This window comes from Lissotriton vulgaris, chromosome 9 (genome assembly GCF_964263255.1).
Source record: "Lissotriton vulgaris chromosome 9, aLisVul1.2, whole genome shotgun sequence".
In the NCBI taxonomy this organism is placed as follows: domain Eukaryota; kingdom Metazoa; phylum Chordata; class Amphibia; order Caudata; family Salamandridae; genus Lissotriton; species Lissotriton vulgaris.
Genome location: NC_141697.1, coordinates 603,500,478 through 603,523,112, shown reverse-complemented (window position 1 = coordinate 603,523,112; position 22,635 = coordinate 603,500,478). Strand labels below are relative to the sequence as shown.

At 41.6% G+C, this 22,635-nt stretch overlaps 1 protein-coding gene across 7 annotated transcripts in view; it reads left to right on the top strand.

Moving 5' to 3' along the window:
- Positions 1 to 22,635, top strand: part of LTBP4 (latent transforming growth factor beta binding protein 4) — a 1,439,220-nt gene that overhangs the window by 1,339,602 nt on the left and 76,983 nt on the right. For all 7 annotated transcript variants that reach the window (XM_086938230.1, XM_086938229.1, XM_086938227.1 and 4 more), the window contains 4 exons: positions 2,229 to 2,354; positions 3,674 to 3,799; positions 4,685 to 4,807; positions 8,180 to 8,311. In XM_086938230.1, coding sequence (XP_086794356.1) covers positions 2,229 to 2,354; positions 3,674 to 3,799; positions 4,685 to 4,807; positions 8,180 to 8,311 — 507 coding nt within the window. The remainder of the gene's footprint in view (positions 1 to 2,228; positions 2,355 to 3,673; positions 3,800 to 4,684; positions 4,808 to 8,179; positions 8,312 to 22,635) is intronic.

Genomic DNA, 22,635 nt, shown 5'->3' with positions numbered 1-22,635 from the left:
CTATGCCTCTACACTCCATGCCACTCCAGTCTACGCAATTCTACTCTACATTTCTTCACTCTATGACACTCCCCTCTACACCACTCCTCTGGGTGCCAATCTCCTGTGCGCTATTCGTGCCACTACACTCAACCCTACTCTACTGTACATTTTTGAACAACAAGGGAACCCAAAAAAGTCAGCAAGGGACCTTGGAAGTCTATTCTTTAAGGCAACAATGGTCCCTTATGAGCGTGAATATACAAGCCATAAATGTAGACGCAATAGTTTCTATATTGAAAGGACTTGCCCAGCCGGGCAGAGGTCTTCAACGCTTTTCCTTAACAATTGTCCTTTTTATTTTCCTTCCCCCTCTTTAACCGTAGGCAATTGAGGCTTTTAACTATTAGGCATTTTTGACATGTCCTGATGATGATCCATGTACTGGTTTAAACGGATCGAAACGCCGTCGACAAATGTGTGCACCTTATACAAATGAAAAACATATATGGCCCCTAAAAGTTTAAAGGTGCCAGTATTGTTCTGTTTTACAATTTAAACTGTGCAATTTACAGGTTAACAGAACACTAAGCTTTTGCCTAAAAGCCCTTTGTGTGTTCCTTAATTTGTTTCATTCCTTTTTGATTATTTGTGCGTTAAGCTGGGTACAGGCTTGAGCCCCGCCTTGTATATTGTCTGTAAATTGTGTCTTACATTGCTTGAAAAGTAAATATTCGACCTCTGCCCGGCTGGGCAAGTCATTTCAATATAGAAACAATTGCGTCTATATTTACTACTCTACTGTACAGCATTCCACTCCACACCACTCCACTCTACACCACAACACTGTACTCTATTCTACTGTATGCCACTGCACTCTGCACACCTCATCTCTATGCCACTTCCCTCTATGAAGCTCCAATCTATGCCACTCCACTCTATGCCACTCCACTCTATGCCAATCCACTCTGTGCCACTTCGCTGTACGTTATACCACTCTACGTCACTCAACTCTACACCAATGCACGCTACTCAATTCCAATTTACACCACTCTATGGCACTCCACTCTATGTCACAACACTGTACGTTATTCCACTCTACGCCACTCTACTCTACAGCATTGTATTCTACACCACAAAACCATATGCCACTCCACTCTATGCCACAGCACTCTACACCACTCCTCTATGAGTCACTCCAATCTACACCCTCCACTCTACGCCACTCCACTGAATGCCACTCTACTGTATGACACTCCACAGTACTCCACTCTATGCTATTCCAGTGTATGCCACTACCCTCTAAACTCTACACCACTCTACTCTATGTCACTCCACTTTACACCACTCCACTCTATGGCACGCCACCCAACACCACTTCACTGTACGTCACTCAATGGTATTCCATTCTACGACACTTCACTGTACACCCTTCCACTGTACGCCACTCCACTATACTCTATGCCATTCCACTCCACTCCACTCTGTGCCACTACACGCAATGCCACTTCAATCTACAGAACTCCACTCGATACAAACTTAAACTACTCAAACATTAAAAATTATAAAGTAATAATTACACCTTCAATTTCTAATTAACGCACCGCCTTCAAATATTTAACTCGTGCATCTCCATATACAGCATTGCTAACTCGCTTACAACAAAGTACATGAACTATAACTCACCCTACTGTCATGCACAGTGTACGCATAAAAGATGTAATTGGAGATGTGATGAGTGTTGTTCTGAATGATATGCTTTAATGTAGTGTAAGTGATGTAATGTGCAAGAGAATAAGCTATGCATGGAGAAGGTATGAGTTATAGTTTATGTACTGTGTGGTTAGCAAGTTGACAACACTGTTACAGAGGTGTTCAAGTTATAGTGATTTCAAGGCTGTGCGCAAATTGAAAATTGATGGTATTACTTTAACTTTATCATTTCTAATGTTTGAGTAGTTTAAATTTGGTTTGTAATCAAAGTATAAATAAAGTTATAGTAATTTCAAAGTGGTGCATATGCGTAAATGATAAATGTAAGGTATAACTCTAAATTTAGAATTTCTAATGTTTGTGTAGTTTAAGTTTGGATTCAATGGAAAGAATAAATAAAATGTTCATAAGTATAACATATATTCTATATCCTCTGGAAGCCATTTCCCCTCATCAGGTTGGTGGGCATTTTTTGGCCTCTCTTAATGACTCAAGTACATTTTCAATGCCTTGACAAAGTATCTTATCCTTTTCAGATATCAACGAGTGTCAAAACCAGGCGGTTTGTGGGTCCAGCGGGAGATGCACCAACACTGACGGTTCATACCGGTGCGACTGTAAGCCAGGTTACCAGCTCAGCAGCGATGGAGTAAGGTGTATAGGTCAGTCTGGCATCTCCACGGAAAATACTTGTAGTCAGCAACGTGAACTAATGCAGTCAGGGCATATTGCGAACAGAGGCCCTTCATTTCTATTCTATGGCAAGTGTTGTCGATTGTACTCTACCATTGTGCCTAGACTTTTCTTGACCCCGGATCATGCAATGATGCTTGTGTTTATCTATCAATCAATCCGTCAGGGTTGCTAAAGCGCAACTTCTCACCCGTGATCGTCTCAAGGCGCTGGGGGGGATTGAAGACGGCTCAGTTGAGTGCTGAGGTCACTCGAAAAGCCAGGTCTTGAGGTCCTTCCTAAACTGGGGCAATGTGGGAGATTGCCGAAGGTCGAGGGTGTTCTGCTAGAGGTAGAGGGGGAGGGTGTTGGTTAAATTAGGGGAACATCCTTTACAACCCGGATGTTACACCGGAGCTCCCTTACGATGCAACTTTTACAACATAAGTTGTAACAACGAATTACGCTGGGGGCCGCTCCAGGATAATAAATAGTTTAATTTACTATCCAACTCCTTCCCTTCTATCCACGGGGACTGGAGTTGGAATAGTAAATTCAACTATTCACTATCCAGCCCCCAACAACGCAAGTCGTGGTAACGACTTGCGTTGTAAAACATGCGTCGTAAAGTACTGCGATGTAAAACATCGCGTTGTAACAACATACATCCGTTAAATTAAGTGTCATACAACAAATGACTCTCAGATACCAGCCCTGATCCAACTCGTGTCTGAAGCCAATAGTCTGAGAGTATACAGAAGTACAAGGCATCATCCCATGTCGACAGGACACATTTGTAAGGAGACATGTTATTAGAGCTACTTGGTAAAATGCGAGATTTAAAGTTGGATGAAAGTGGATTTTTCAGCTACAGATTTTATCAACAATAGACCTTTCTTACCATAAAATAGGAATTAAAAAGAAATCCAACTAACGGGAAACACAACTGAGCTGATCAGGGGGGACAAAACACTGCAAATTATCTAAACACACGGATGAAGGTTGGAGCCCCAGACAAGGGCGCAGCTATTATTAGTGCAGCAGGTGTAGTAGTACCAGGAAAAGGGATAGCAGGAGACCACTGTATACCAATGGCAAGGGTCTAGATTCCTTGTTTGTTTCAGGATCCATGATTCCAATGCTGATAGCAGGAAGTCACGTATCATTTGTCTGGGCCTTCGGAAGGTGAGGTATAGCCAAGTTAGGGATTGAAACTTGGGTTCACAGCACAGGATGATTGGAACTGCATTGCAATGAACATCTCTTCCACTTGCTTATGAACAAGTCCTGTTTCCTATGCCCCTTGCAGATATCAACGAGTGCCTGGAGAATGAGTACTGCTCCCCTCAGGGGGAGTGTCTTAATACTGACGGCTCCTACACCTGCATCTGTGCGGAGGGCTATACCACCACCCCGGATGGGACCAACTGCGTAGGTGAGCCCTTGCACCACATTGCGTTTGGTTGCCATGTGTAGTGAAATTCTCACAAGGGTAAGAAAATTGTATCATTCATAGGTTAGCACTCTGCTTTCTACACAGTTAGTAAGTGGCAGCTGGTGAGGTGGACGTCCCTTCCTGGCAGTTACATTATATTTGCCTCCCATTGTCTCCTTATTTTGGTCAAACAAAATTCTGCCTCCTTCTGTCCCAGTGCCTCAGTGGGGTGTTCACAAATACTGACATGTATGACTTAGGGACTGAAAAGGGTGATGCCATGCTAGTTCCTTATCATGGAGTCTAAAGTTGGGTGTATTACCGAAGTAAAAGTCACAGGGGTCAGTTTACAAAGGCATCTAGGAGTATGTAAAAGGGTACTGCTTTATTAATTTTACACACTCTTGCATGTATTTGTGAAACATATAACATGTGAATAAAATAGCAATATGTGGGTCATATTCCGATGCAATTAGTACGATTCGAAAGGAATGTGTCCGCTTTGCATTTTTAATAATAGGGAGTTGGGGGTTTTGTGGTTAATTCACAAAGGCATGTAAAAGTATGTAAAGGACTAGATTATCGATATATTGAAATATGTAAACGACACATGCTTGTGCAGGTGAAATGCAATGTAGCATGATATATTTCTTTCTATGTTACTAGATGAGAGTCTTTTTTGGGGCACCATCAAATTGTGAATATAGGCCATCAAAAATATGATATTCTAGATCAATAGGAAGGTGATTTGCTTAGCCCAAAAAACAAGAGGCCTGAGACATGTGTGCAAAGAATAGGGAACAAAAACCTCTAACATATGAGAGCTGCAAAGTCATCTATAATATTTTTCCTGAACTTTGTATGTTCATTTCTCTACTTTGGAAGACAAAGACGAGTGCCGGCAAGGAGGAGTCTGTAGGGGGGGTCGCTGCTCTAACACAGAGGGGTCGTTCGATTGTTCCTGCCAGGCAGGTTTCAAGGCCAGCGAGGACAAAGCTGCCTGCGTGGGTGAGTTCCTGTATCTTTCATCTACACCTGTACATATGATCTGCTAAGCTCTCTATTGGTGATCTATATGGCATAGGCATTGCTTTATAGTTTTCTTAGGGAATATAGTCAAAAGAACAGGCTGCCAAAGCAGAGAGTGGAAAAGGAAAAGGATTTTCACGAAAGCACCATGATGTCATTTGGAAGTGTGTGTGTGTATTATCACAGTTAAAGGAGAAATTTAATTATAGATTAAAAAGAGAATTCAGACAATTTTTAATATTCTTTGCCACACTGTCCTCCCTAACACAGTTTACGATAGCCACTCTTTACTGCTTTTTTTATACCTCTTCCTTCCAAAACTCAGTGGAAGCCTCTTCCAAATCCCAAAGATGGTGGCTTCCCCTATACTTCCTATCCTGTGTCGTTATCCCCCATTGTTCATTCCTTTTTTTTCCATCACAGCCTTTTCTCATTTAACCCTATCCTCAATTTCTCCTTTGCACAGAGGCTGAATCCAGTGAGCATTAATTGTTAGAGGTATTACCTGTTCTCTGCTACTGGAACTTAACATGAGCAGCCTCCGACATGGACGTCAATTCAGGGTCACTGAGAATCTGGGACCGGCAGCTGCTAGTGATGGCTTGCACTTTAGTTCACCTAGCACTGCCCTTGCTGCCCCTGGCTCCAGGTGTTAAGAGGGCAGCAGCAGAAACAGAAACAAAGGGGGGCCCTTAGTGGGTTTTCCACTTCTTGCCCATGTACTAACTCCTCATCTAGTAATGGTAGACTGATTAGGGGCTAATGATCGCACAAGAAGTCAAGCGTGTTATGTCAATTGGTGTCAAAGTGTGCATGATGTCACTTCTTCTACCAATGGCGTATTGGCGAATTGAAATCCAAGCCCTCCAGTCTACTATTGAGGCATCCTCCTCTTTGAGACTACAAAGAATGTGGTAAACTAAAACCTGGTGTAAATGTGCCATACATCCATTTGTGAGTCCGTAGAGTACTTTCATGTCTCCATAATCCTAAAAGTATGGTGAGGATGTGCTCTCAGGAGGTAAGACTTCACCTTTCTAGTGTGGCATGCTTCATGAAGGGGCTCTTTAATGTGTCAATGGGAAGAACATGTGAAGGGTCACTCCTTCACCGCTGTCCTCTGTCTGCCTGACCCCTAAGTCTCTAGATTGTTGCAATACCCAGGTAATATAATATCAGGAAATGTCTCTAGTATTGTTTCTGACAAACCTATATATCTCAGAAAAAACATTCAAAATTAGTTAGGCTGGACCAATCTTTTTTTGTTATTGATCCTCCTTTAACATAATTAAAAAGCTTAGAATCTGCCTTCTGAACCTATATAGGTAACATGTTTCAGCACCTGTTATGCGCCCTGTCGGTCAAACGCATTCTTCTTGACTATAAATGAGACATATCCTAATAGAAGGAGACTGTGAAAATTACTACATGGGTGCGGGTTCATGCCACCTAAATGATACAATCATAGCTGTCATCACCTTTTTGGCGGGAGTCTTCAAATTAAAGAGACGTTCACTGCATATTGTTATCCGTCTAGCAAGGCAGAAAAGTCAAGGCTTTGCGTCTTCAAACAGAAGAGAGAAATCAGCTCCCTAAAGCGCGTCCTTGTGGGCCATCCAGAATGCAAACGGGTTTCCTACAGCTCTTGCACTTGTTGAGTACTACCCGCCTATTTGGCTCTTGCACTCTTCCTAAGAACTTCATCTTCTACTGTTAACTCACATATGTGCACCCTTTTAACCCTACCCTGTTTCATCTTTTGTCCTTCGCCCGCTCCCTCTTCCCTTCTGTGTTCCCTCGTAGCCTCTTGCTTGGATGTTTCATTATCTTTGTATCCCTCTTATTTCCTTGCACATTTTCTCCCTAGTCGTAGTTTACTTTCATGCTCACTTACTCTATAAAATAATTTACCCCCAACCAACTTTTGCCTTTAACTTTCTCCTTCAGAGTCATTCTTATATCTTCTTCCCCCCCTTAAGTTGCTTGCCCTTCACACTTCATTAACCATGTTTATATTTGCTGCCTTATACCCTCTTTATCTCCTCATGTTTGTGAACCCTTACAGAGGCCTGGACGAAATTTTAATCGCACCAGTGAAGTTCATATAGCTTTTCAAATTTTGTGTTATGCTTGTTACGTGAAATTATGTCACGGCTAGTTAGTTATGTGCCATTTTCTGTAAAAATGTACAGCGGAAGCGCAGGAACAACAGAATGCAAGCAGCTGTTGTTCGTGGTGCTAATATTTTTTGCACTGTTTGTGGCACACGAAATGTGTCCTTGCTTCAAAAATTGATTCAAGGTCGCATTTTGCACTGAAATATAGCACAAAATTATGAATGTTGCACACCCTAATCTTATTCCTTCACTCTCCCATATGTTTTCTTTTATTTAAATTAGCCCTTCTCCCTAGACATGTTTTTTTACTTATACACCTTTCTCCCTTCCATATGTTTGCTACCATAACTACATCTATGTTTGGTCTCTTATTCCTTACTTTCAATCCCATTGGCGAGAGCTTCCTCTCTTTAAGAACACAACTTCCACTCCCTCATGTGCTTGTTCTCATATATCTCTTCTCCACAGGATCCAGTGGAAGGGCTGGGACTACCTTTCTATTATAGATTGTCGGAGTTAGTTTTCCTATTCTCAGGAAAAAAGACACTGCACAATGGACACATGCTTGCCTCTGCACAAGGGGGAATTGGCTGTGCTTTTCCCAGCACATTCCTGTTGCATTTGTGTTCGTATGCCACTGCATTACCGTTTGAAAGTGTATCTGCTGTAATGTGTTCTGTCTTGTGAGTGTCAATAGAAAATGGTTACAAGTGCTCTCTTCTCCGCCATGTTTTTGTGTTATACCTTTCTACATGTATTTGTTCAGTAATTTATCTTTTTCCTTGCAAGTGTTTGTACAATTATACATTTTATCCTGTACATGTGTTTGTTCTCTTAAATTTCTCGCCCTCTAATTGGTGTACTCCTATGCCTCTTTTGTCTTGCATGCTTGTAATCGTTCTACTTCTCTTCCTTCATTTTTTATTCTGTCATATCACCCATCTTTGATGACTTGTTTTTCCTCCATACAGTGTGTTTGACTTTTTAAACTTCTTTTATACTTGAAGTTTTTGCAAGTTCCCATCTCTGCTTTTTTCAGCTTAGTCCCATGTGTGGTCTCTAGCCATACACCTCTGTATTATTTTTCAGTGTCTTCTTTTTCAATTTTTTTCTCCAGGCTCTCCACCCCAATATCCTTTCTAAGCTCTAGGCTGTCTACATGATACTGTACTTTACTCAGTGTTAATATCTTTGATGTATTTACTGACATCAGACCATTGATCCCTTTTTCTAGATGTCGATGAGTGTCTGGATTCTGCTGTTTCTCCTTGTGGAACACAACGCTGTGAGAACACGCCAGGCTCTTACAAATGTATCTCACGCTGTGAAAGCGGATACAGAGCAACTGCATCAGGGGGCTGTGTAGGTAAGCGGGATGATTGTATTAGTTTTCACCCTTTGAATGAGGTTATATTTGTGAGGAGTGCATGTGCAATGGTATGCTACAGATGAACCTATTTGGGAGCTCCCACCACACTGTTGCTCAAGATGAGAGGACATGTGATCTAGGTCAGTAGGTAAGGGAAATGTGGTGGGGCAGCACTGAGGAAGGGCCGTGTGGGGGGAGCAGTGCGGGGCAGCAGAGATAATAAAAAAACGTACCAGACGGTCTTCTGCTAACCGGTCTTCTCCTCCTCTGGGCACAGGCTGAAGCTCCTAGCTTCCCCTGTGGCCAATCCCAACACTTTTCTCACCATAACAGCAGCGTAGGAATTGGGCGGAGTGCACTGGTTTTGCTGGGAGCCTGTGCCTGCTGATCTGGGTTGGTGAGCTGTGAGTGTGCATGATGGCTTGGCTGGCCTAGAAGGCCTGCCAAACCGTCATGTGCACTGACAGCAGGGCCCACCACTCCCTCCCCCCTGCTACAGTGCTTTGGCCCACACCCCAAGACTCAGCCACAGGACAAAAAGTATAAGGATCTGCATTTAGATCATTTTGTTTTATGTTTGCCTCTGTGGGCAGAGGTGCGACGATCCTCCACCATACCGGAGGAGCCGCAGATGATCTAGATTCTTCTCTCAATGACTGTCCTAGGTACAGTCCTCTGATGTTGCTCCCGAAGATCCAATGTGGTTTCCATATGATCGCACTGTATATTCCGTTGCACACTGCTAAAAACTCAGGGAGCCCTCTTAACACCCTGTAGGGCACAAATGGAAATAGGGCTGTCAGTCCAGATGCCTTCCAGAAGGAGCTGACATCTGCACTTACTTAAAAGGTGAGCACCAGAAAGTCCAACAAGTCCAATAAGAAGGGAAAACACAGATATCTGGCAATATCTGTAACCTTAACGAGTAGGAATAATAATAATAGTAGGACACTTGCAGGAACGGACAAGTATAATACTTGAAACGCTCACCATCCACTAGGCGGTGGGACTGCTTGCCTTCTGGGTGGCCCACAGGCCAGTGACCTGTTCAAACGCAGAGGAACATGGAGGGAGAGTTGAATGGCAAGAAGCTATCAATAACAATAGTACATCTAAAAGGAGCAACTCCTGGGGTGGAGAAGCTGAAGTGTAAACATTGTAATAAGAAAGGTGCACACAAGGGAGGAGCTGAGTGCACCTCACAGTGAAAGCAAGAGATGTATGGCACACAGATGTCAGACACTGCAATTTAGTAAAAAAAAAGCTTAAAAACTTCACTACCACCGTTGACCCAGAAGTGAACATAGAGGCCGCCATTTTGAATTACATTATAAGGTGAGCCCCGGCTGTAGACACTGGCAGGTGCCATCTTTGCTGACCCTGAGACGCCAAGACTAAAACACCTGTCTAAAACGCTAGTGCCCTTGAAATCACCTTCCCTTGCCAACTTTTTGACACTCCATCTCCAGGACAGTGCCCCGCTCCCTGCACCCAATGTGATACGGTACTGTGTGCCCTTCACAGCCGAGGTATGTTGAGGACTTGATAAGCCCTGAATGTCTTTTGCGGAGTGTGTCTCTTTGTGGATCTGTGTTGGAGATGCATTGTATCACTGTTGGGGAACAGGGAATTAAACAAATATCATCTGGCATTCAGATCCAACATACATAAAAGGTTTAGAGCGTCATCCTCCACCATAATCATTTAGTAATAAAGGTGGTATGTTTTTTAGAACAATATATGTGTACTAAAGAGGAGAAAATATTAGTAATTAATGCATATTATTTGGTATGTACATACAGGATCCCCACCCGCTCCTAGGATTCTTCATAGTGTTGCCTCAGCTGTGTGCTCCCCTATAAATAGTACTCCACAGAAGAGTGTGATCCAGGGTAGCAGCCCTTTACCAAAGGTTCTGTCATACAGAAGGACGCAATGGTCACAATGTGTTGAATATCAGACACGGGGATGATGCCCTAGTGGAGGAGGGAAACAAAGAGTATTTACACTCAGAGAAAACGTTATTAGGAAAAAAGGGGCAATTTAAAACCAATTGGCTGCCAAGTGAGTCCAGGGGCACTGACAATGTTGCCACTGATTTGCGTTTACATTGTTGCGGGGAGAATCTTGTGGAAAATGTCCCCACTGACCGCTAAGGGAACTCATAATATTATGAGTTTATAGTGGCTAGGCTGGCAGAAGTGTTGCCTTCAACGCCCTAGCTAAACTCATAATAATCCATGAAATTATTCTGTTCTTGAAACTTGATGCAAAGTTATTTGTCAAAGGTTGCATATTGTAATGTTCATTGGGAGTCTAGGGGGCGCAGTGCTGTAGAGCAGTGAATTTTAGGCCATAATGTTTTGGTCACTTTCTTTGATGGGAAACCGAGCTGGAGGCCTATTTGGCTGCAATGTTCCAAAATGCCACAGATGTCCAATTCAGCTGGTCCTCTGGATCCCACACACCCTTCTTCATATTTGAGCCAAATTTAGATAGTTGTGAGGATTTAGAATATGATGTCTTGATTTTCTTTTAACAACACTTGGAGTACCTGCTTAAGGCATCAGCACCAACTCCCTAATGCCACACTGTAGCTGAGATTCAAGGATACGAACTACTTGGCCATAGATGATCCTTCTGGAGGCTGAATTCAAAAGTTATATTGGACCACAAAATGATGGTGAACAAAGGGATTTCTCAAGGATTTCCGTACAGAACTGGAATTTGACAACAACCCGAGGGCCCGATTCACAAAGGGACTTACGAATCGTAAAGTTATGAGTGCAGAGACTCCTCACACGTAGCTTTACAAGTCATAAGTCCCATTGTGTATTGGGCCCAGGCTGCATTGAAGTTCAGAAATAATTATGCCACAAGGCCAAACAATTCTAGTAAGGTAAGTTCTCTGACCCACTAAACCTACCCATAGCAACTGAGCAATGCTATTCCTGCCAATATAATGCTCAAATTTGGTCCTGCTGAAAACAGAAAAAAAGTGATGGGTGCAATGCTTGAATTAATGTCATCCATGGGTACTTTCTTAGGGCTGCATCCCAGGCCATTGTGTTTCTTTTGCCACCATGCCACCTCAAACCGGAACCAGCCATATGCCACTTAGTCTTGGTCGTGCTTTAATAGCCCCAGCTGCTCGCCGAGCACACAAGTAGCCACAGGCCAGTTTTGCCCTGTTTGGGCCTCATCAGTAGAGTGCAGCTGGAGTTTCTATGGCGCAATGAGCACGGTGCTCACGTCAAGCATTGCGCACATCTTTTTTTTTTGCTTTCTTCACACTTAGTCCTAAGCAGGTTATCAGTCTTGAGGCAAATGGTGACTCTTGGAGATTTAGATGCTCTACAAGTGGATAATTTATCAAGACCAGTTTAGGAAAGGTCTTTATCCTTCCTGCAGAAATCTAGAAGAGGTTTCTGGAAATTGTTTGTATCCTTTAGAAGATTCATCCAGTTTTCCTTCCTAGTGCCTGGCATATCTACAGTCTGAGTGCTTTATGCTAATTTTGAATCATCATTCTATCAGCCTACCCCTGAGTCAAGGAACTGCAAAAAGAAATGGAAGAAAATCCACTGGTGTTCGGTTAGGTTTCCTCCTGCTCAAACTTTCCATCTGACCTGAAGTGTGGAGACCTGGGACAGTGGAAGAAGCAGAGGGTATTGTGAACACAGTGATCAGGCAGGCACAGACTGAAAAGGAATTTTCAACTTTCTTTGCACAAGTCCAACTTTGGACAAAAGGAAAGGAGTGAGGAGGAGGAAGGAGTTACCTTTGATGTTACCAATCCAATTCTCTACATATTGTGTGTACATCCCTGTATAGTGATCAAAGGCTGTGGGTTACAGCATATTCCTCACACATGGTACGGCACCTACCAAATGGCAATAAGCTAGAAAGAGGTACACTGTGCATTACCTAGGGGTTTTTGCCATGGAGGCAATGAAAGCGCAGCCATGCCCATGAGTGGAGTGCCTCTAGGTGCCTTGGAATCCTTCATGTCATATGTGCCCGGCCCAAATGCACTTCAGTGGAGTTAAGAACCGGTGAGTCTTGTTGCAACAAAGAAAACTGATGGTGCAGCCACATGTTCTATCTTACTCCAAAAACCTATCTATAGAGCTACAATGTGCATAAAGTAGACCTCACTCTGCATAACACAAGTTTGGTGGATGACTACTATGAACACACATTTTGCTTCGGAGTTAAAACCAATTAGGATTAATGACACAATGCCAGATGAGACAAGAGTATGGGAAATCCATTGACATATTTGATGTGTGATGGACGGCGTTTGTATGTGCTCATCATGGACCAGGAGGTGGAGGTGAGGGTGCAAACAATGCAAGGGTGCGGCTTATCCGTACTGAGGCAAAGCTTTCTCACAAATGGTCATAAAAAATATGTGTGTTCTCCCAAAAGAGTAAATTGAGGAGCAGCCTATGGAAAGATGTGACATGGTATTAGCCAAGGGATCAGCTTGAGAAACCAATCTCATGCTGAAAACAAGATCAGAAGTCCAAAGAGAAGTTTATGCGAGACTACGCTAGAGACAATCTGTCTCATGCAGTGGTTGATCTACTCAAGGTGATGCACGTGATGGCATAAATAGATCATTAAAAAGTGTGCTATTGATAGATGAGAGCAAAGAAAAAAATGGGGTCATAAATTCAAGGCAGCCATGGTGGATGAATTGTTTGGTGAGGGATGTGCAGGTGACCTGTTACCATGAAAGACTAACCCATCTGAAGTGTCAAGTGACCACTCAGTGCTAAGGGGAAAATACGGTCATAGTTACAATGACCACCTTATATGTCACATCTGCAGAACAGTTTTTCAGTTGAACCAGTGACTGCTCTTATTGGATAAAAAGGCAACAATCCATACCTCCAGCCGGGGACATTCCAGCACCCAAAAGAATACAGTGATGAAGAAGAGCAACTAAGGTATTTTTTATCAAAGAAGGAACAGAATACTTTCCTTTTGTATCATGGAAGCTTGTTGTGTTGACAAGGAAATCTCCAGAATTTCCTTTTTGCCGGTGGGTACTCTCTCACCACATGGATGATAATCATGAGTTTACCCATGTGCCTGGCTATGCAGGGGTGAGAGAGCTCTGTCCCACTCCTCTAGGTTGTGTGAATCCCAGTCAACTGCACATGTTCTAATGGGACAATCATAAGACATCTCCAGAGGCCTGAGGCGAGGAGACGAGGGATCCCACACAATATGTACATGTGGGTTTGGCTGCCCCCCCCACTAGTAACCTTCCCCCGCACTAGAAAATATCAGAACCAGGTGGCAAATGCTGCCATCTCATTCTGACACAGTGGTGATTTAGTGGGCCACTGGTGGTGGTGTAGTTGGAGAAAACACTATCTGAATGCCATTACCAAACCTGAACCACTGCTTGAATTTGGCAACATGATCTTAGTGGAGGACTTTAGTTTCCTTCATCCGCCAATGTCTAAATAGTGTTTGATTGTCAAATGTTGTGAAAGAGAAAACATCATTGCATTGAAGAATTCAGGTAAATGTTCTGCTGCTTGGAATGACTGGGGTAAAATGTAAAGATACTCATAGACCTGTCCAAACATGGTTTTAATCCTACGTAACATCTACTAACAGGCCGAAAAAGATGTGTCTCATCAAGAAGGTGAAGGGTCACACTTCCTTGATTGTCATAACCACAAATGTAAAACAACCAAAACAAGTGTGCTTATTTATGTCTAACCTAAGTTCCCCAATCAGGTCATTATGAGAGAACAACAAATTGCTTCCATGATTGATGACAATTGTAGAATCTGATTGAGATCAATGGTTCTAAACGTTAGATTCAAGTTCTGCTAACAAAAGCTGGAACTAACGGAAATTAGAACATTGGACTGTTGAGAGCTCCATTGAAGATTAGAAAGCAGCACCATCCCATTTGAACTGGTATTGGCCCGCTGCACCCAACATTCCAAAGTTCAAATAAACTGCCTCTGACGTTCTCTTTCCCTACCTCCCAAACATAGGAGTGGGCAAGGGAAGTTGAAAGGCAGAGGCTGTGCTGCAGGGCACACCAGATCCTTTTTCCTCCCATCTCCCTAGCTCAGAGTCACTTGATCCTAGGAAGGAGGGAGGTGGAATAATGCTGTGCTCCTAGGTCTCCCTGGCTTGGCTGAAATATAAAAGCAGTTCAGCCAAGCCAGGGAGAACCAGTGGTAGCTCTTGGTGTGAATATTCAACAGCCAACAGCCTCAGCCCTGCGTTTTGTTGTTAGCTGTGGAACATATGCAACACCAGCTGTGAACAAAGGCCTCATGTAGCCGACCGAATTTCAACCCCCCCTCAGACTCCGTGAGGCCTTTTCTTTTTACTAATTTGAACATTCTGCCCTTCAGCTCGAGCAGTTGACTCTGGAGCAGGCCTATTAATGGCCGGTAAAGCCCATTATGGCAGTCTATAAAGCTGTATTGTCATGAGCTATTTTAATCTGTATAGATCTATCACCACATACCACATTATTTCATGGGTTGCCCTGCATCTGTCTAAGACCAAAGACCATTGGTCTATATGGAATGATAAACTTCATTGTGGAAGATAAATGGCAATGGAAAATATTTTAGACACACCACAGGAAGAGGTGAGAGAATTCCCTAGAGGAAAATGAGAGACAAACTCCAGTGCTGGAAAAAGAAGTGGCAGCAATGAAAAATCTTCTGGTCACTCAGACGAAGGCCTACTACTGCAAGGACCATGGAAACTAATTTCATAATCATTCAAAATTTCAATGGGTCCGCTGGTGCATTTGGGACACCAGGGAAAGGGGCTTGCATTATGAACGATCCGAGGATTCAGGGGCTGCCACCCTAAAGAAATATGATTAGCCAGACTAAAGAGCCAGGAGAGTGGCTAGCACCTAACATATTCAAAAAATGTATGAAAACTTTATGGGAATAGTAAGTAACCATTTATGTGACACACATGACAGGACACGTTTAAAGGTAGTTGTTGAAGAGCATTCACAATATCAGGAACTGAAGATATGTCATAACATGTCAGGTTTAGCAGTTATAGCCAAAATGGAGAAGACCAGACTATTCATATAATACCAATGGAGATGAAAATAAGGAATCAACCCTTGTTTTAAGGGTGTGGTTTTCTGGAGTAACAGGAGAGCTTCAACGTGCACCATTGCAGACTAGCCCCTCTGTGGCATCAGGCTAATGATAAAGTTGACACATTTTTGGCGACACTCAAGAAGCTCAACAGAAAGGTTGAAGAACAAAAATGTGATCTGGAACAGAGCATTTCTCTCTCTCTCTTACCTTCCCTCTCACACACACTCATAGGTGGCTTTGTCACAAGCAGCCGCGGCCGGTAGTGGGAGTACCGGCCAGGCAGTGACGTGGGGAGGGGGAGGGGCAGGCTGGGTGTAGTAATGTATGGATTACGGAGTTCAACAGGTAAGTAAACATAAAAATAAATAAAGCGGATTTCGTTGCGTGCACTGCATCACCAAATGCGATGCAGTGCGTGCAACAAAATTCGTTTTATTTATTTTTGTTTTCTTACCTGTTAAACTCCTTAATCCATACATTCTTACCCCCCACCCTGCCCCTCCCCCTCCCCACATCACCGCCCGGCCGGTACTCCCACTACCGGCCACGGCTGGTCAAAAGTACCATTCCTAATCATCCAAAAAAATAGACAGAAGCTAGAAGAGGTAGGAGCTACATAAGGGGCAACATTAGGAAGTTGTTCACCCAGAAAGGTGTCTAATTATCTGCCGCACATGAGTGTGATCAAGTGCTGTTCTGCTATTGCTACAGGAGGGATAATTTCTAATTTTTTCTTAGAATTGGCATCTGTTACCAGGGGAATAGGCACTATGAAACCACGGCTAGGGGTGATACCACAATTCTAGAGGTCATCTAAAAAACCAAAAAGAATTCAGCAAGAGACATCCCTGAACCTAATGAATTCAATGCATATCTGCACCTTAATAAATTAATGTGTTCATATAGCATGGCTTATCACCCGTGAGATTATCCAGGCACTGTCTATGGCCTGAGATGCAAACTCGGATTCCCAGCTTCCCCTTCACCCAATCACTGAAGAATATTCCGCCTCGGGGAAGACTGTGTGCTCCTGCTTTCAAAAAGGGTTGTCTGGGATTTGTTTACCAACCAGGGAGCATGGATGAAATTCTCAGGTTCTTGTGATCTTTCAGAAAAGTCATATCCCTTACAAGACACCAGATAATGTAACTGAACTCAAAAGTTACAGATGTCTACACTTTTCTCTACCTGGTACTCAGATGACCCATCTACCATGAGTAGAGGAGATTTATTGAGAATATTTGCAACCACAGGTTTATCCCAAAAGATATGAAATACAGGGTAAATGTACTGGCAAGATGGGAGTGTTAACTGTAACGCTGGCTTTCCTATTTGTATAACAACAGGGAAAGGTCATGCAAATCAATTAGCGAATTTGGAGTGAGACCCAGGATGGTTAGGTTCCAACCTCATACTGAAGAGTTTTTTTGTTATGGAGACCTGCAAAAGCGTTATCAGCTTTGGCCTTCAGTAAATGCTGATGCTCAACTCACTCTACGACATGGAGGTTTCGTAGCAGTTAGGTTACGGAAGAGACTGTGGAAAAGGACACTTTCTGAGGAATGATCTGTTGATGGAATCCACAGAAACAGAGGATCTTTACAGGGAAGAGAGCAAGGAGCTGTTATATGAGAATTCAGCTATTGCCATCCATTGGTACCAAGAACTGGGATGATCCATCAAAAAGCAACGCAGATATTGTTCCAAGGATAGCTTTCAATGTTCAGCTTGACCATCAATCTGCAGATAGTAACTTGTGGACTTGAATTTCTTGGTACCAACCCTTTTCATTAATTCTGTCCGAAAGAGGGATTTGAACTGTGATCCTATGTCTGTAACAATGAGTTCTACAAGACCATAAAGACAAAAGAAATGTAGAGAAAACATTCTTGCCAGTTCTTGAGTTGGCGATAGAGTTTTCAGAGGAATAAAATAACCCATCTTAGTGAAATAGTTTTTGACCACTAATACTGTTGCACCTTTGTGATGGAGGTAGTTCCACACTAAAGTCCATGGAAAACATTTCCCCGGGCATATGTGGAGTGGGCAGAGGTTGTAACAATTCTGCAGTGGAGCAGTGATAAGCTTTAGATATAGCACAGTTCATCATATAGTTCCAGATAGTCTTCGTGATTCCTGGCCAACAAAAGTCTGTCCTGGTGCTCAAGAGTCATGCTACCATTTCAGGCACCTTAGTTGCATAATCTTACTGGGAAAGGATATGGCTTCATCGCGATACAGCAAACCTTTGTGAGCCGATTGTCATAATGGCTCTTTTTTATCTCATTGGGGTGCAAGAATATCACTGTGCACCTGTCTGAAATAATTATGGAAGTTGATTGTATGCGAGGCAGAAAGTACCAAAATGTATTGAACTTTTTCTCTTTTCTCAGATTCTGAGTCTTTTTGCCAAGACAGGGTAACTGCTGGGTTGAAATGCAATCATGGAAACGAAGCAAGAACATAATTCACACTTTCATGATGCTAAGATATAACAAGTTCTTATAACTAATCCAGACAGTAATTAGATTCCAAGCTCTTTCCAAGTAATGTTTCCAATTGAAAAAAAACCATATTTGATCTTTAGGAGATCTCAATAGCAGATTGCATAGTTCATCAGTGTTTGGGGTTAGACTTCCACTAGATGAGGTTCATATGTTTCAGGATCCCTTTGTGATAGTACAGCTCTTATGACAAAAGAGGAGACATTTGATCCAACTGTCTTGAATAAGTTAAAGCCTTGCTCCTTTTCCTCTCCATACTTGGTCTTCACTCCCTTCTGGTTTAACTGAACTATTGGCTGGATTATGGTTAAAAAGTTCTGTATGAATTATCTATAAAAAGTAGCAAAACCAATAAACCTCTGAACTTCCTTGATGTTTCTCAGAGGAGGCCAATCTAATACTGTTTTTGCCCTAGCAAAGTCTATTCCCTTTCTCTATTCAGAGATCAAAGCTGAGGAAGGCGTTGGTAGAAAGTTCGAAGAGACATTTTTCAGCATTGGCATATAGGGAATGCTTTCTTAATCTTGTTAACTTTGACTGAACCTGACATCGATGCTCTGTTAAAGAAGATAAGTATATCAAAATGTCAAGATATACCACCCTGTACACATCCAAAATGTCTCAGAATATGAATTTATCAAAATGCTGAAAAGTTGCAAGAGTATTATGGAGGCTGAAAAGCATTACCGGGTTCTCAAAATGTCCATAAGTGATATTGAATCCGATTTTCCATTATTCCGCTGTATCATGTACTCCTCTAAATTCCAACTTAGACAATACTTTGAAAGCTAAATACAGCAGTACAGATTTGAGAAGCAACATATGTTGATTTCTTACAGTAGCTCCATTCAATTTGTGATAGCCTATACATGGCTGATATTCACTTTTCGCCTTTCGCCTTTGCCACAGAGAGGTTTGGCTTCCATGGTGGAGATGTGGCATATTAAATGAAACCTTTATCTAGGTTCTCCTGAATGTAATGAGTTAGTATTTCACCTTCGCCCACCAACAGTGGCTAAATCTTCTCATCTGGAATGGGGTTGACACATAATAAAGTACTTTGATAGTCGTGCTCTCAATTAGGTGGAAGACTGTCAATTCCTTTCTCACTAAAAACAACTATAAAATCATGATATTGTGGGAGAACAACTTCCTCATTCTTCTGTACTTGTGGGGTGATTTCTAAGGATTTTGGGTATCACAGTATGTGGAATCAAAGGTGAGCACTTGTGTATTCGGTGCACAGACATAATATCGACTCCAAAATATCGTTTGGACAGAATATCAAGTTTTAAATATCGTTTGGACAAAATATCGACTAGACAGAATATCGACAGCCAAAATATCGTTTTTAAGGTAAGTGAAGTAATATCGACTGTAAATAATATAGACAGTGAAAATATCCAAGTATATAATCTAGATAGTAAAAAATATAGTTTTTAAAATAATATTTAATTATTTATAGTGTTTTCATGCTATAATATGTGTGAAAAGTGTCATTTTATTTTATAATTATTTTTAATTAATGATTTTTTTAATTATTGTGTAATTTTATTCTGTAGCGGGTTGTGGGTTTATAGGGGAATAGGGTGGGAAGTAATTTAATTATAATTAATTAAATATGTAAATTCATTAATTGGTAGTAATAATTAATTAATTGGTAATTAAATAATATATGTTAATTATTTAAAATTTAATTGGTAATTAATTTAATTTAATTGATTAATTGCTAATTATGTTAAATTAAAGGGGTATTTTTAGGGTTCAGGGTCAGTTTTTAGTTTTTGGGTAAAGGGGTATTTTTAGGGTTCAGGGTCAGTTTTCAGTTTTTGGGTAAAGGAGTATTTTTAGGGTTCAGTGTCAGTTTTTAGTTTTTGGGTAAAGGGGTATTTTTAGGGTTCAGGGTCAGTTTTTAGTTTTTGGGTAAAGGGGTATTTTTAGGGTTCAGGGTCAGTTTTTAGTTTTTGGGTAAAGGGGTATTTTTAGGGTTCAGGGTCAGTTTTTAGTTTTTGGGTAAAGGGGTATTTTTAGGGTTCAGGGTCAGTTTTTAGTTTTTGGGTAAAGGGGTATTTTTAGGGTTCAGGGTCAGTTTTTAGTTTTTGGGTAAAGGGGTATTTTTAGGGTTTAGGGTCAGTTTTCAGTTTTTGGGTAAAGGGGTATTTTTAGGGTTCAGGGTCAGTTTTTAGTTTTTGGGTAAAGGGGTATTTTTAGGGTTCAGGGTCATTTTGGGGTTTTTGGGGTACATATACAATATTGCCTATTATTTAATTAAATTTTGTTACTATATATATATATGTTTTAAGAAATATGATTAAAAAAAATTATTTTTTTACTTTCATTAATTATTTAATTATTAAAAGTTATATTAAGTATTGTTAATTATATTTTAGTAATTAATTTTTTATATTAATGTAATTAAACATTGTTTTTAGTAAAGTCGATATTTTTTACAACGATATTTTTGTAAACGATATTTTGTACTCGATATTTTTGTACTTACCTGTTTGTACATACAAACTCGATATTTTGGTTGTAGATATTTTTTCCTCGATATTTTGGGTAGTCGATATTTTGGTAGTCGATATTATTTCAGTGATCCTGTGTATTCTTTTCTATTTGAGGATTATGTTTTCTGCACCATTTAGTGCAGAGGATGATGTAAATGGATGGTACATTGAAAGGAATCTCGTCCACATGTACCTTCAACCGACCCATCAGTTATGCAGTCATCTCAAAACGTACTGCTCTCTTAACATCTTTGTGTGGCACTTAAACTGATTTCACCATAAATTAACCAGATGCTTGGAATACTGAGGCAAGCACCATCATGGGTCCTTTAGAGGTAGCAATGGTTACTTGCAGAAAATAATGCACTCAATAAGTAAAGGACGCTTCCATAATTCATGAGCCCATCCCACGTCCGTTGTACATGGATGAGCTAGGTCATTTCCATGTAGCTGAGTGCAGGCTCTCAGCAAATGTCCAGTCTTTCTGCAGTAGAAACACAATCCTGTCTTGCTATATTGTTTTTTTCTGTAGTTGATAAGGTCTTTTGTAATTCTCAAAGTTGCACTGGTTTGTTGGCCTGAGGCATATCACTACTGCGTCTGGGACTTTCTGAAATAGGGCCTCCGATGATAAGTGCAAGGCTTGGATCTCTGCAGTCGTTACTGGGCATCTGTTTGCAGCTTAAGGTTGATTAAATGCACCAAAGTGGTTGGTTGATTTACCACTAATTACCAGGCATCTTTGAGATTGTTACAGGGAACTTGATAAAAGGCTGCAGTGGAGGATTCATCCATCCATGCTGCCTCAGATGCCAGGTGTTGACAATGTTTGACATAATTCACTCAAATTCTGATTTCCATGTTCGAGTGTTTGTAGTCCTTAATGGGTTGATTGGGTAATGTGTTTTGATCGAAGATGGTGGTGAATTGAGCCTTGAATTGGGTCCAGCTGAACAACAGGGGGCTTTGATTTAAGATAAATGGTGTAGCTCACATCAATGTGTCTTACGAAGGTACGAGAGCACATTTTTTTTTATTAATATGATATTTTGCTACAAAAGTGCACCTGACATTGGGTCGTAATGTTTTGGGATTTCTGACAGTCTGCTCTAAGTTTCTCTGGCAGGGTTAAAACCAAATTTGGGGTAACAATCGCACTTTGGTCCACTCCTGGATTGCTAACCACCTTCATGTTTGTAGGATTATCATCACTTGGTGAAGTGGTAATGTAGCCAGAACTAGATGTTAATGCACCACCATTTGAATAGGGCCTGGCAAACTTGTCAGGGTTTGGTATCGAGACCCGATGAAAGCCCCTGCCATCCCATCGCCGCTGTACTGGTTAATAGAAAGGCATGTATCACCCAACAGAATAACCGGGGTAGAAACATGGAAAAGGGGTAAGAAAGAAATCTGGGACTGGAGCTCACTCTTCATGAGTTCATCTGTTTCAAGGGATGGCACTACTCTGCTTGATAGTGATGAATTTTGGGTAGATCGAACCAGCAGTTCCAGTGGCGAATCATAATTTGATGAGCCTGGAGCTGACCGGGAAACCAAAAAAGGCCCCATGGTGCTGCTGGACACACACATGTAAAGATTCCATAAGAAACTGGGGTTAACAGGACAATGACCAGGATAACAAACTAAGGAGGGTCCTATGTAGGAACTAAGGGAACTGGATCGGGAAAAACAAGAAACAATGCGGGACTCCAAAACAGATGCAAAATATAGCAGGAGTTGGAAAAGTCAATGCAGCCGCACAACCCTTTAGGTCTCAGGAAGTCTAAATAGGGCACTAACCCACCCGACCTGGAAAGGGCCTTAACCCAGGATGTGAATGACATCCCCAATAGTTTACAGTCTAGTATTACCAACTGTCTGAGCTTCAAAATGCCCATTCTCTAGTGCCTCCATCCCCTTTGCGCCCATCACAAGACCTGATTCCTCACGCGATTGCACCAACAATGTCAAACCCTTTAAGTGTATATTTGGAACCTCCCAGGTTTCCTGACAAAATAATGGAATAAAACAGTAAAAACACAGGACAATGATCTCTAACATTCTGGAAAGGCCAGTAATGTTCTAAGGCAGAATGATTAGGCAGAAAACATCTTATTTCCATTCCCATCAATTGCAGTTGACTAAACTGTTTCTTTTAACCCAAGCAGAGTTTGAGCCTGTTATCCAAGGGA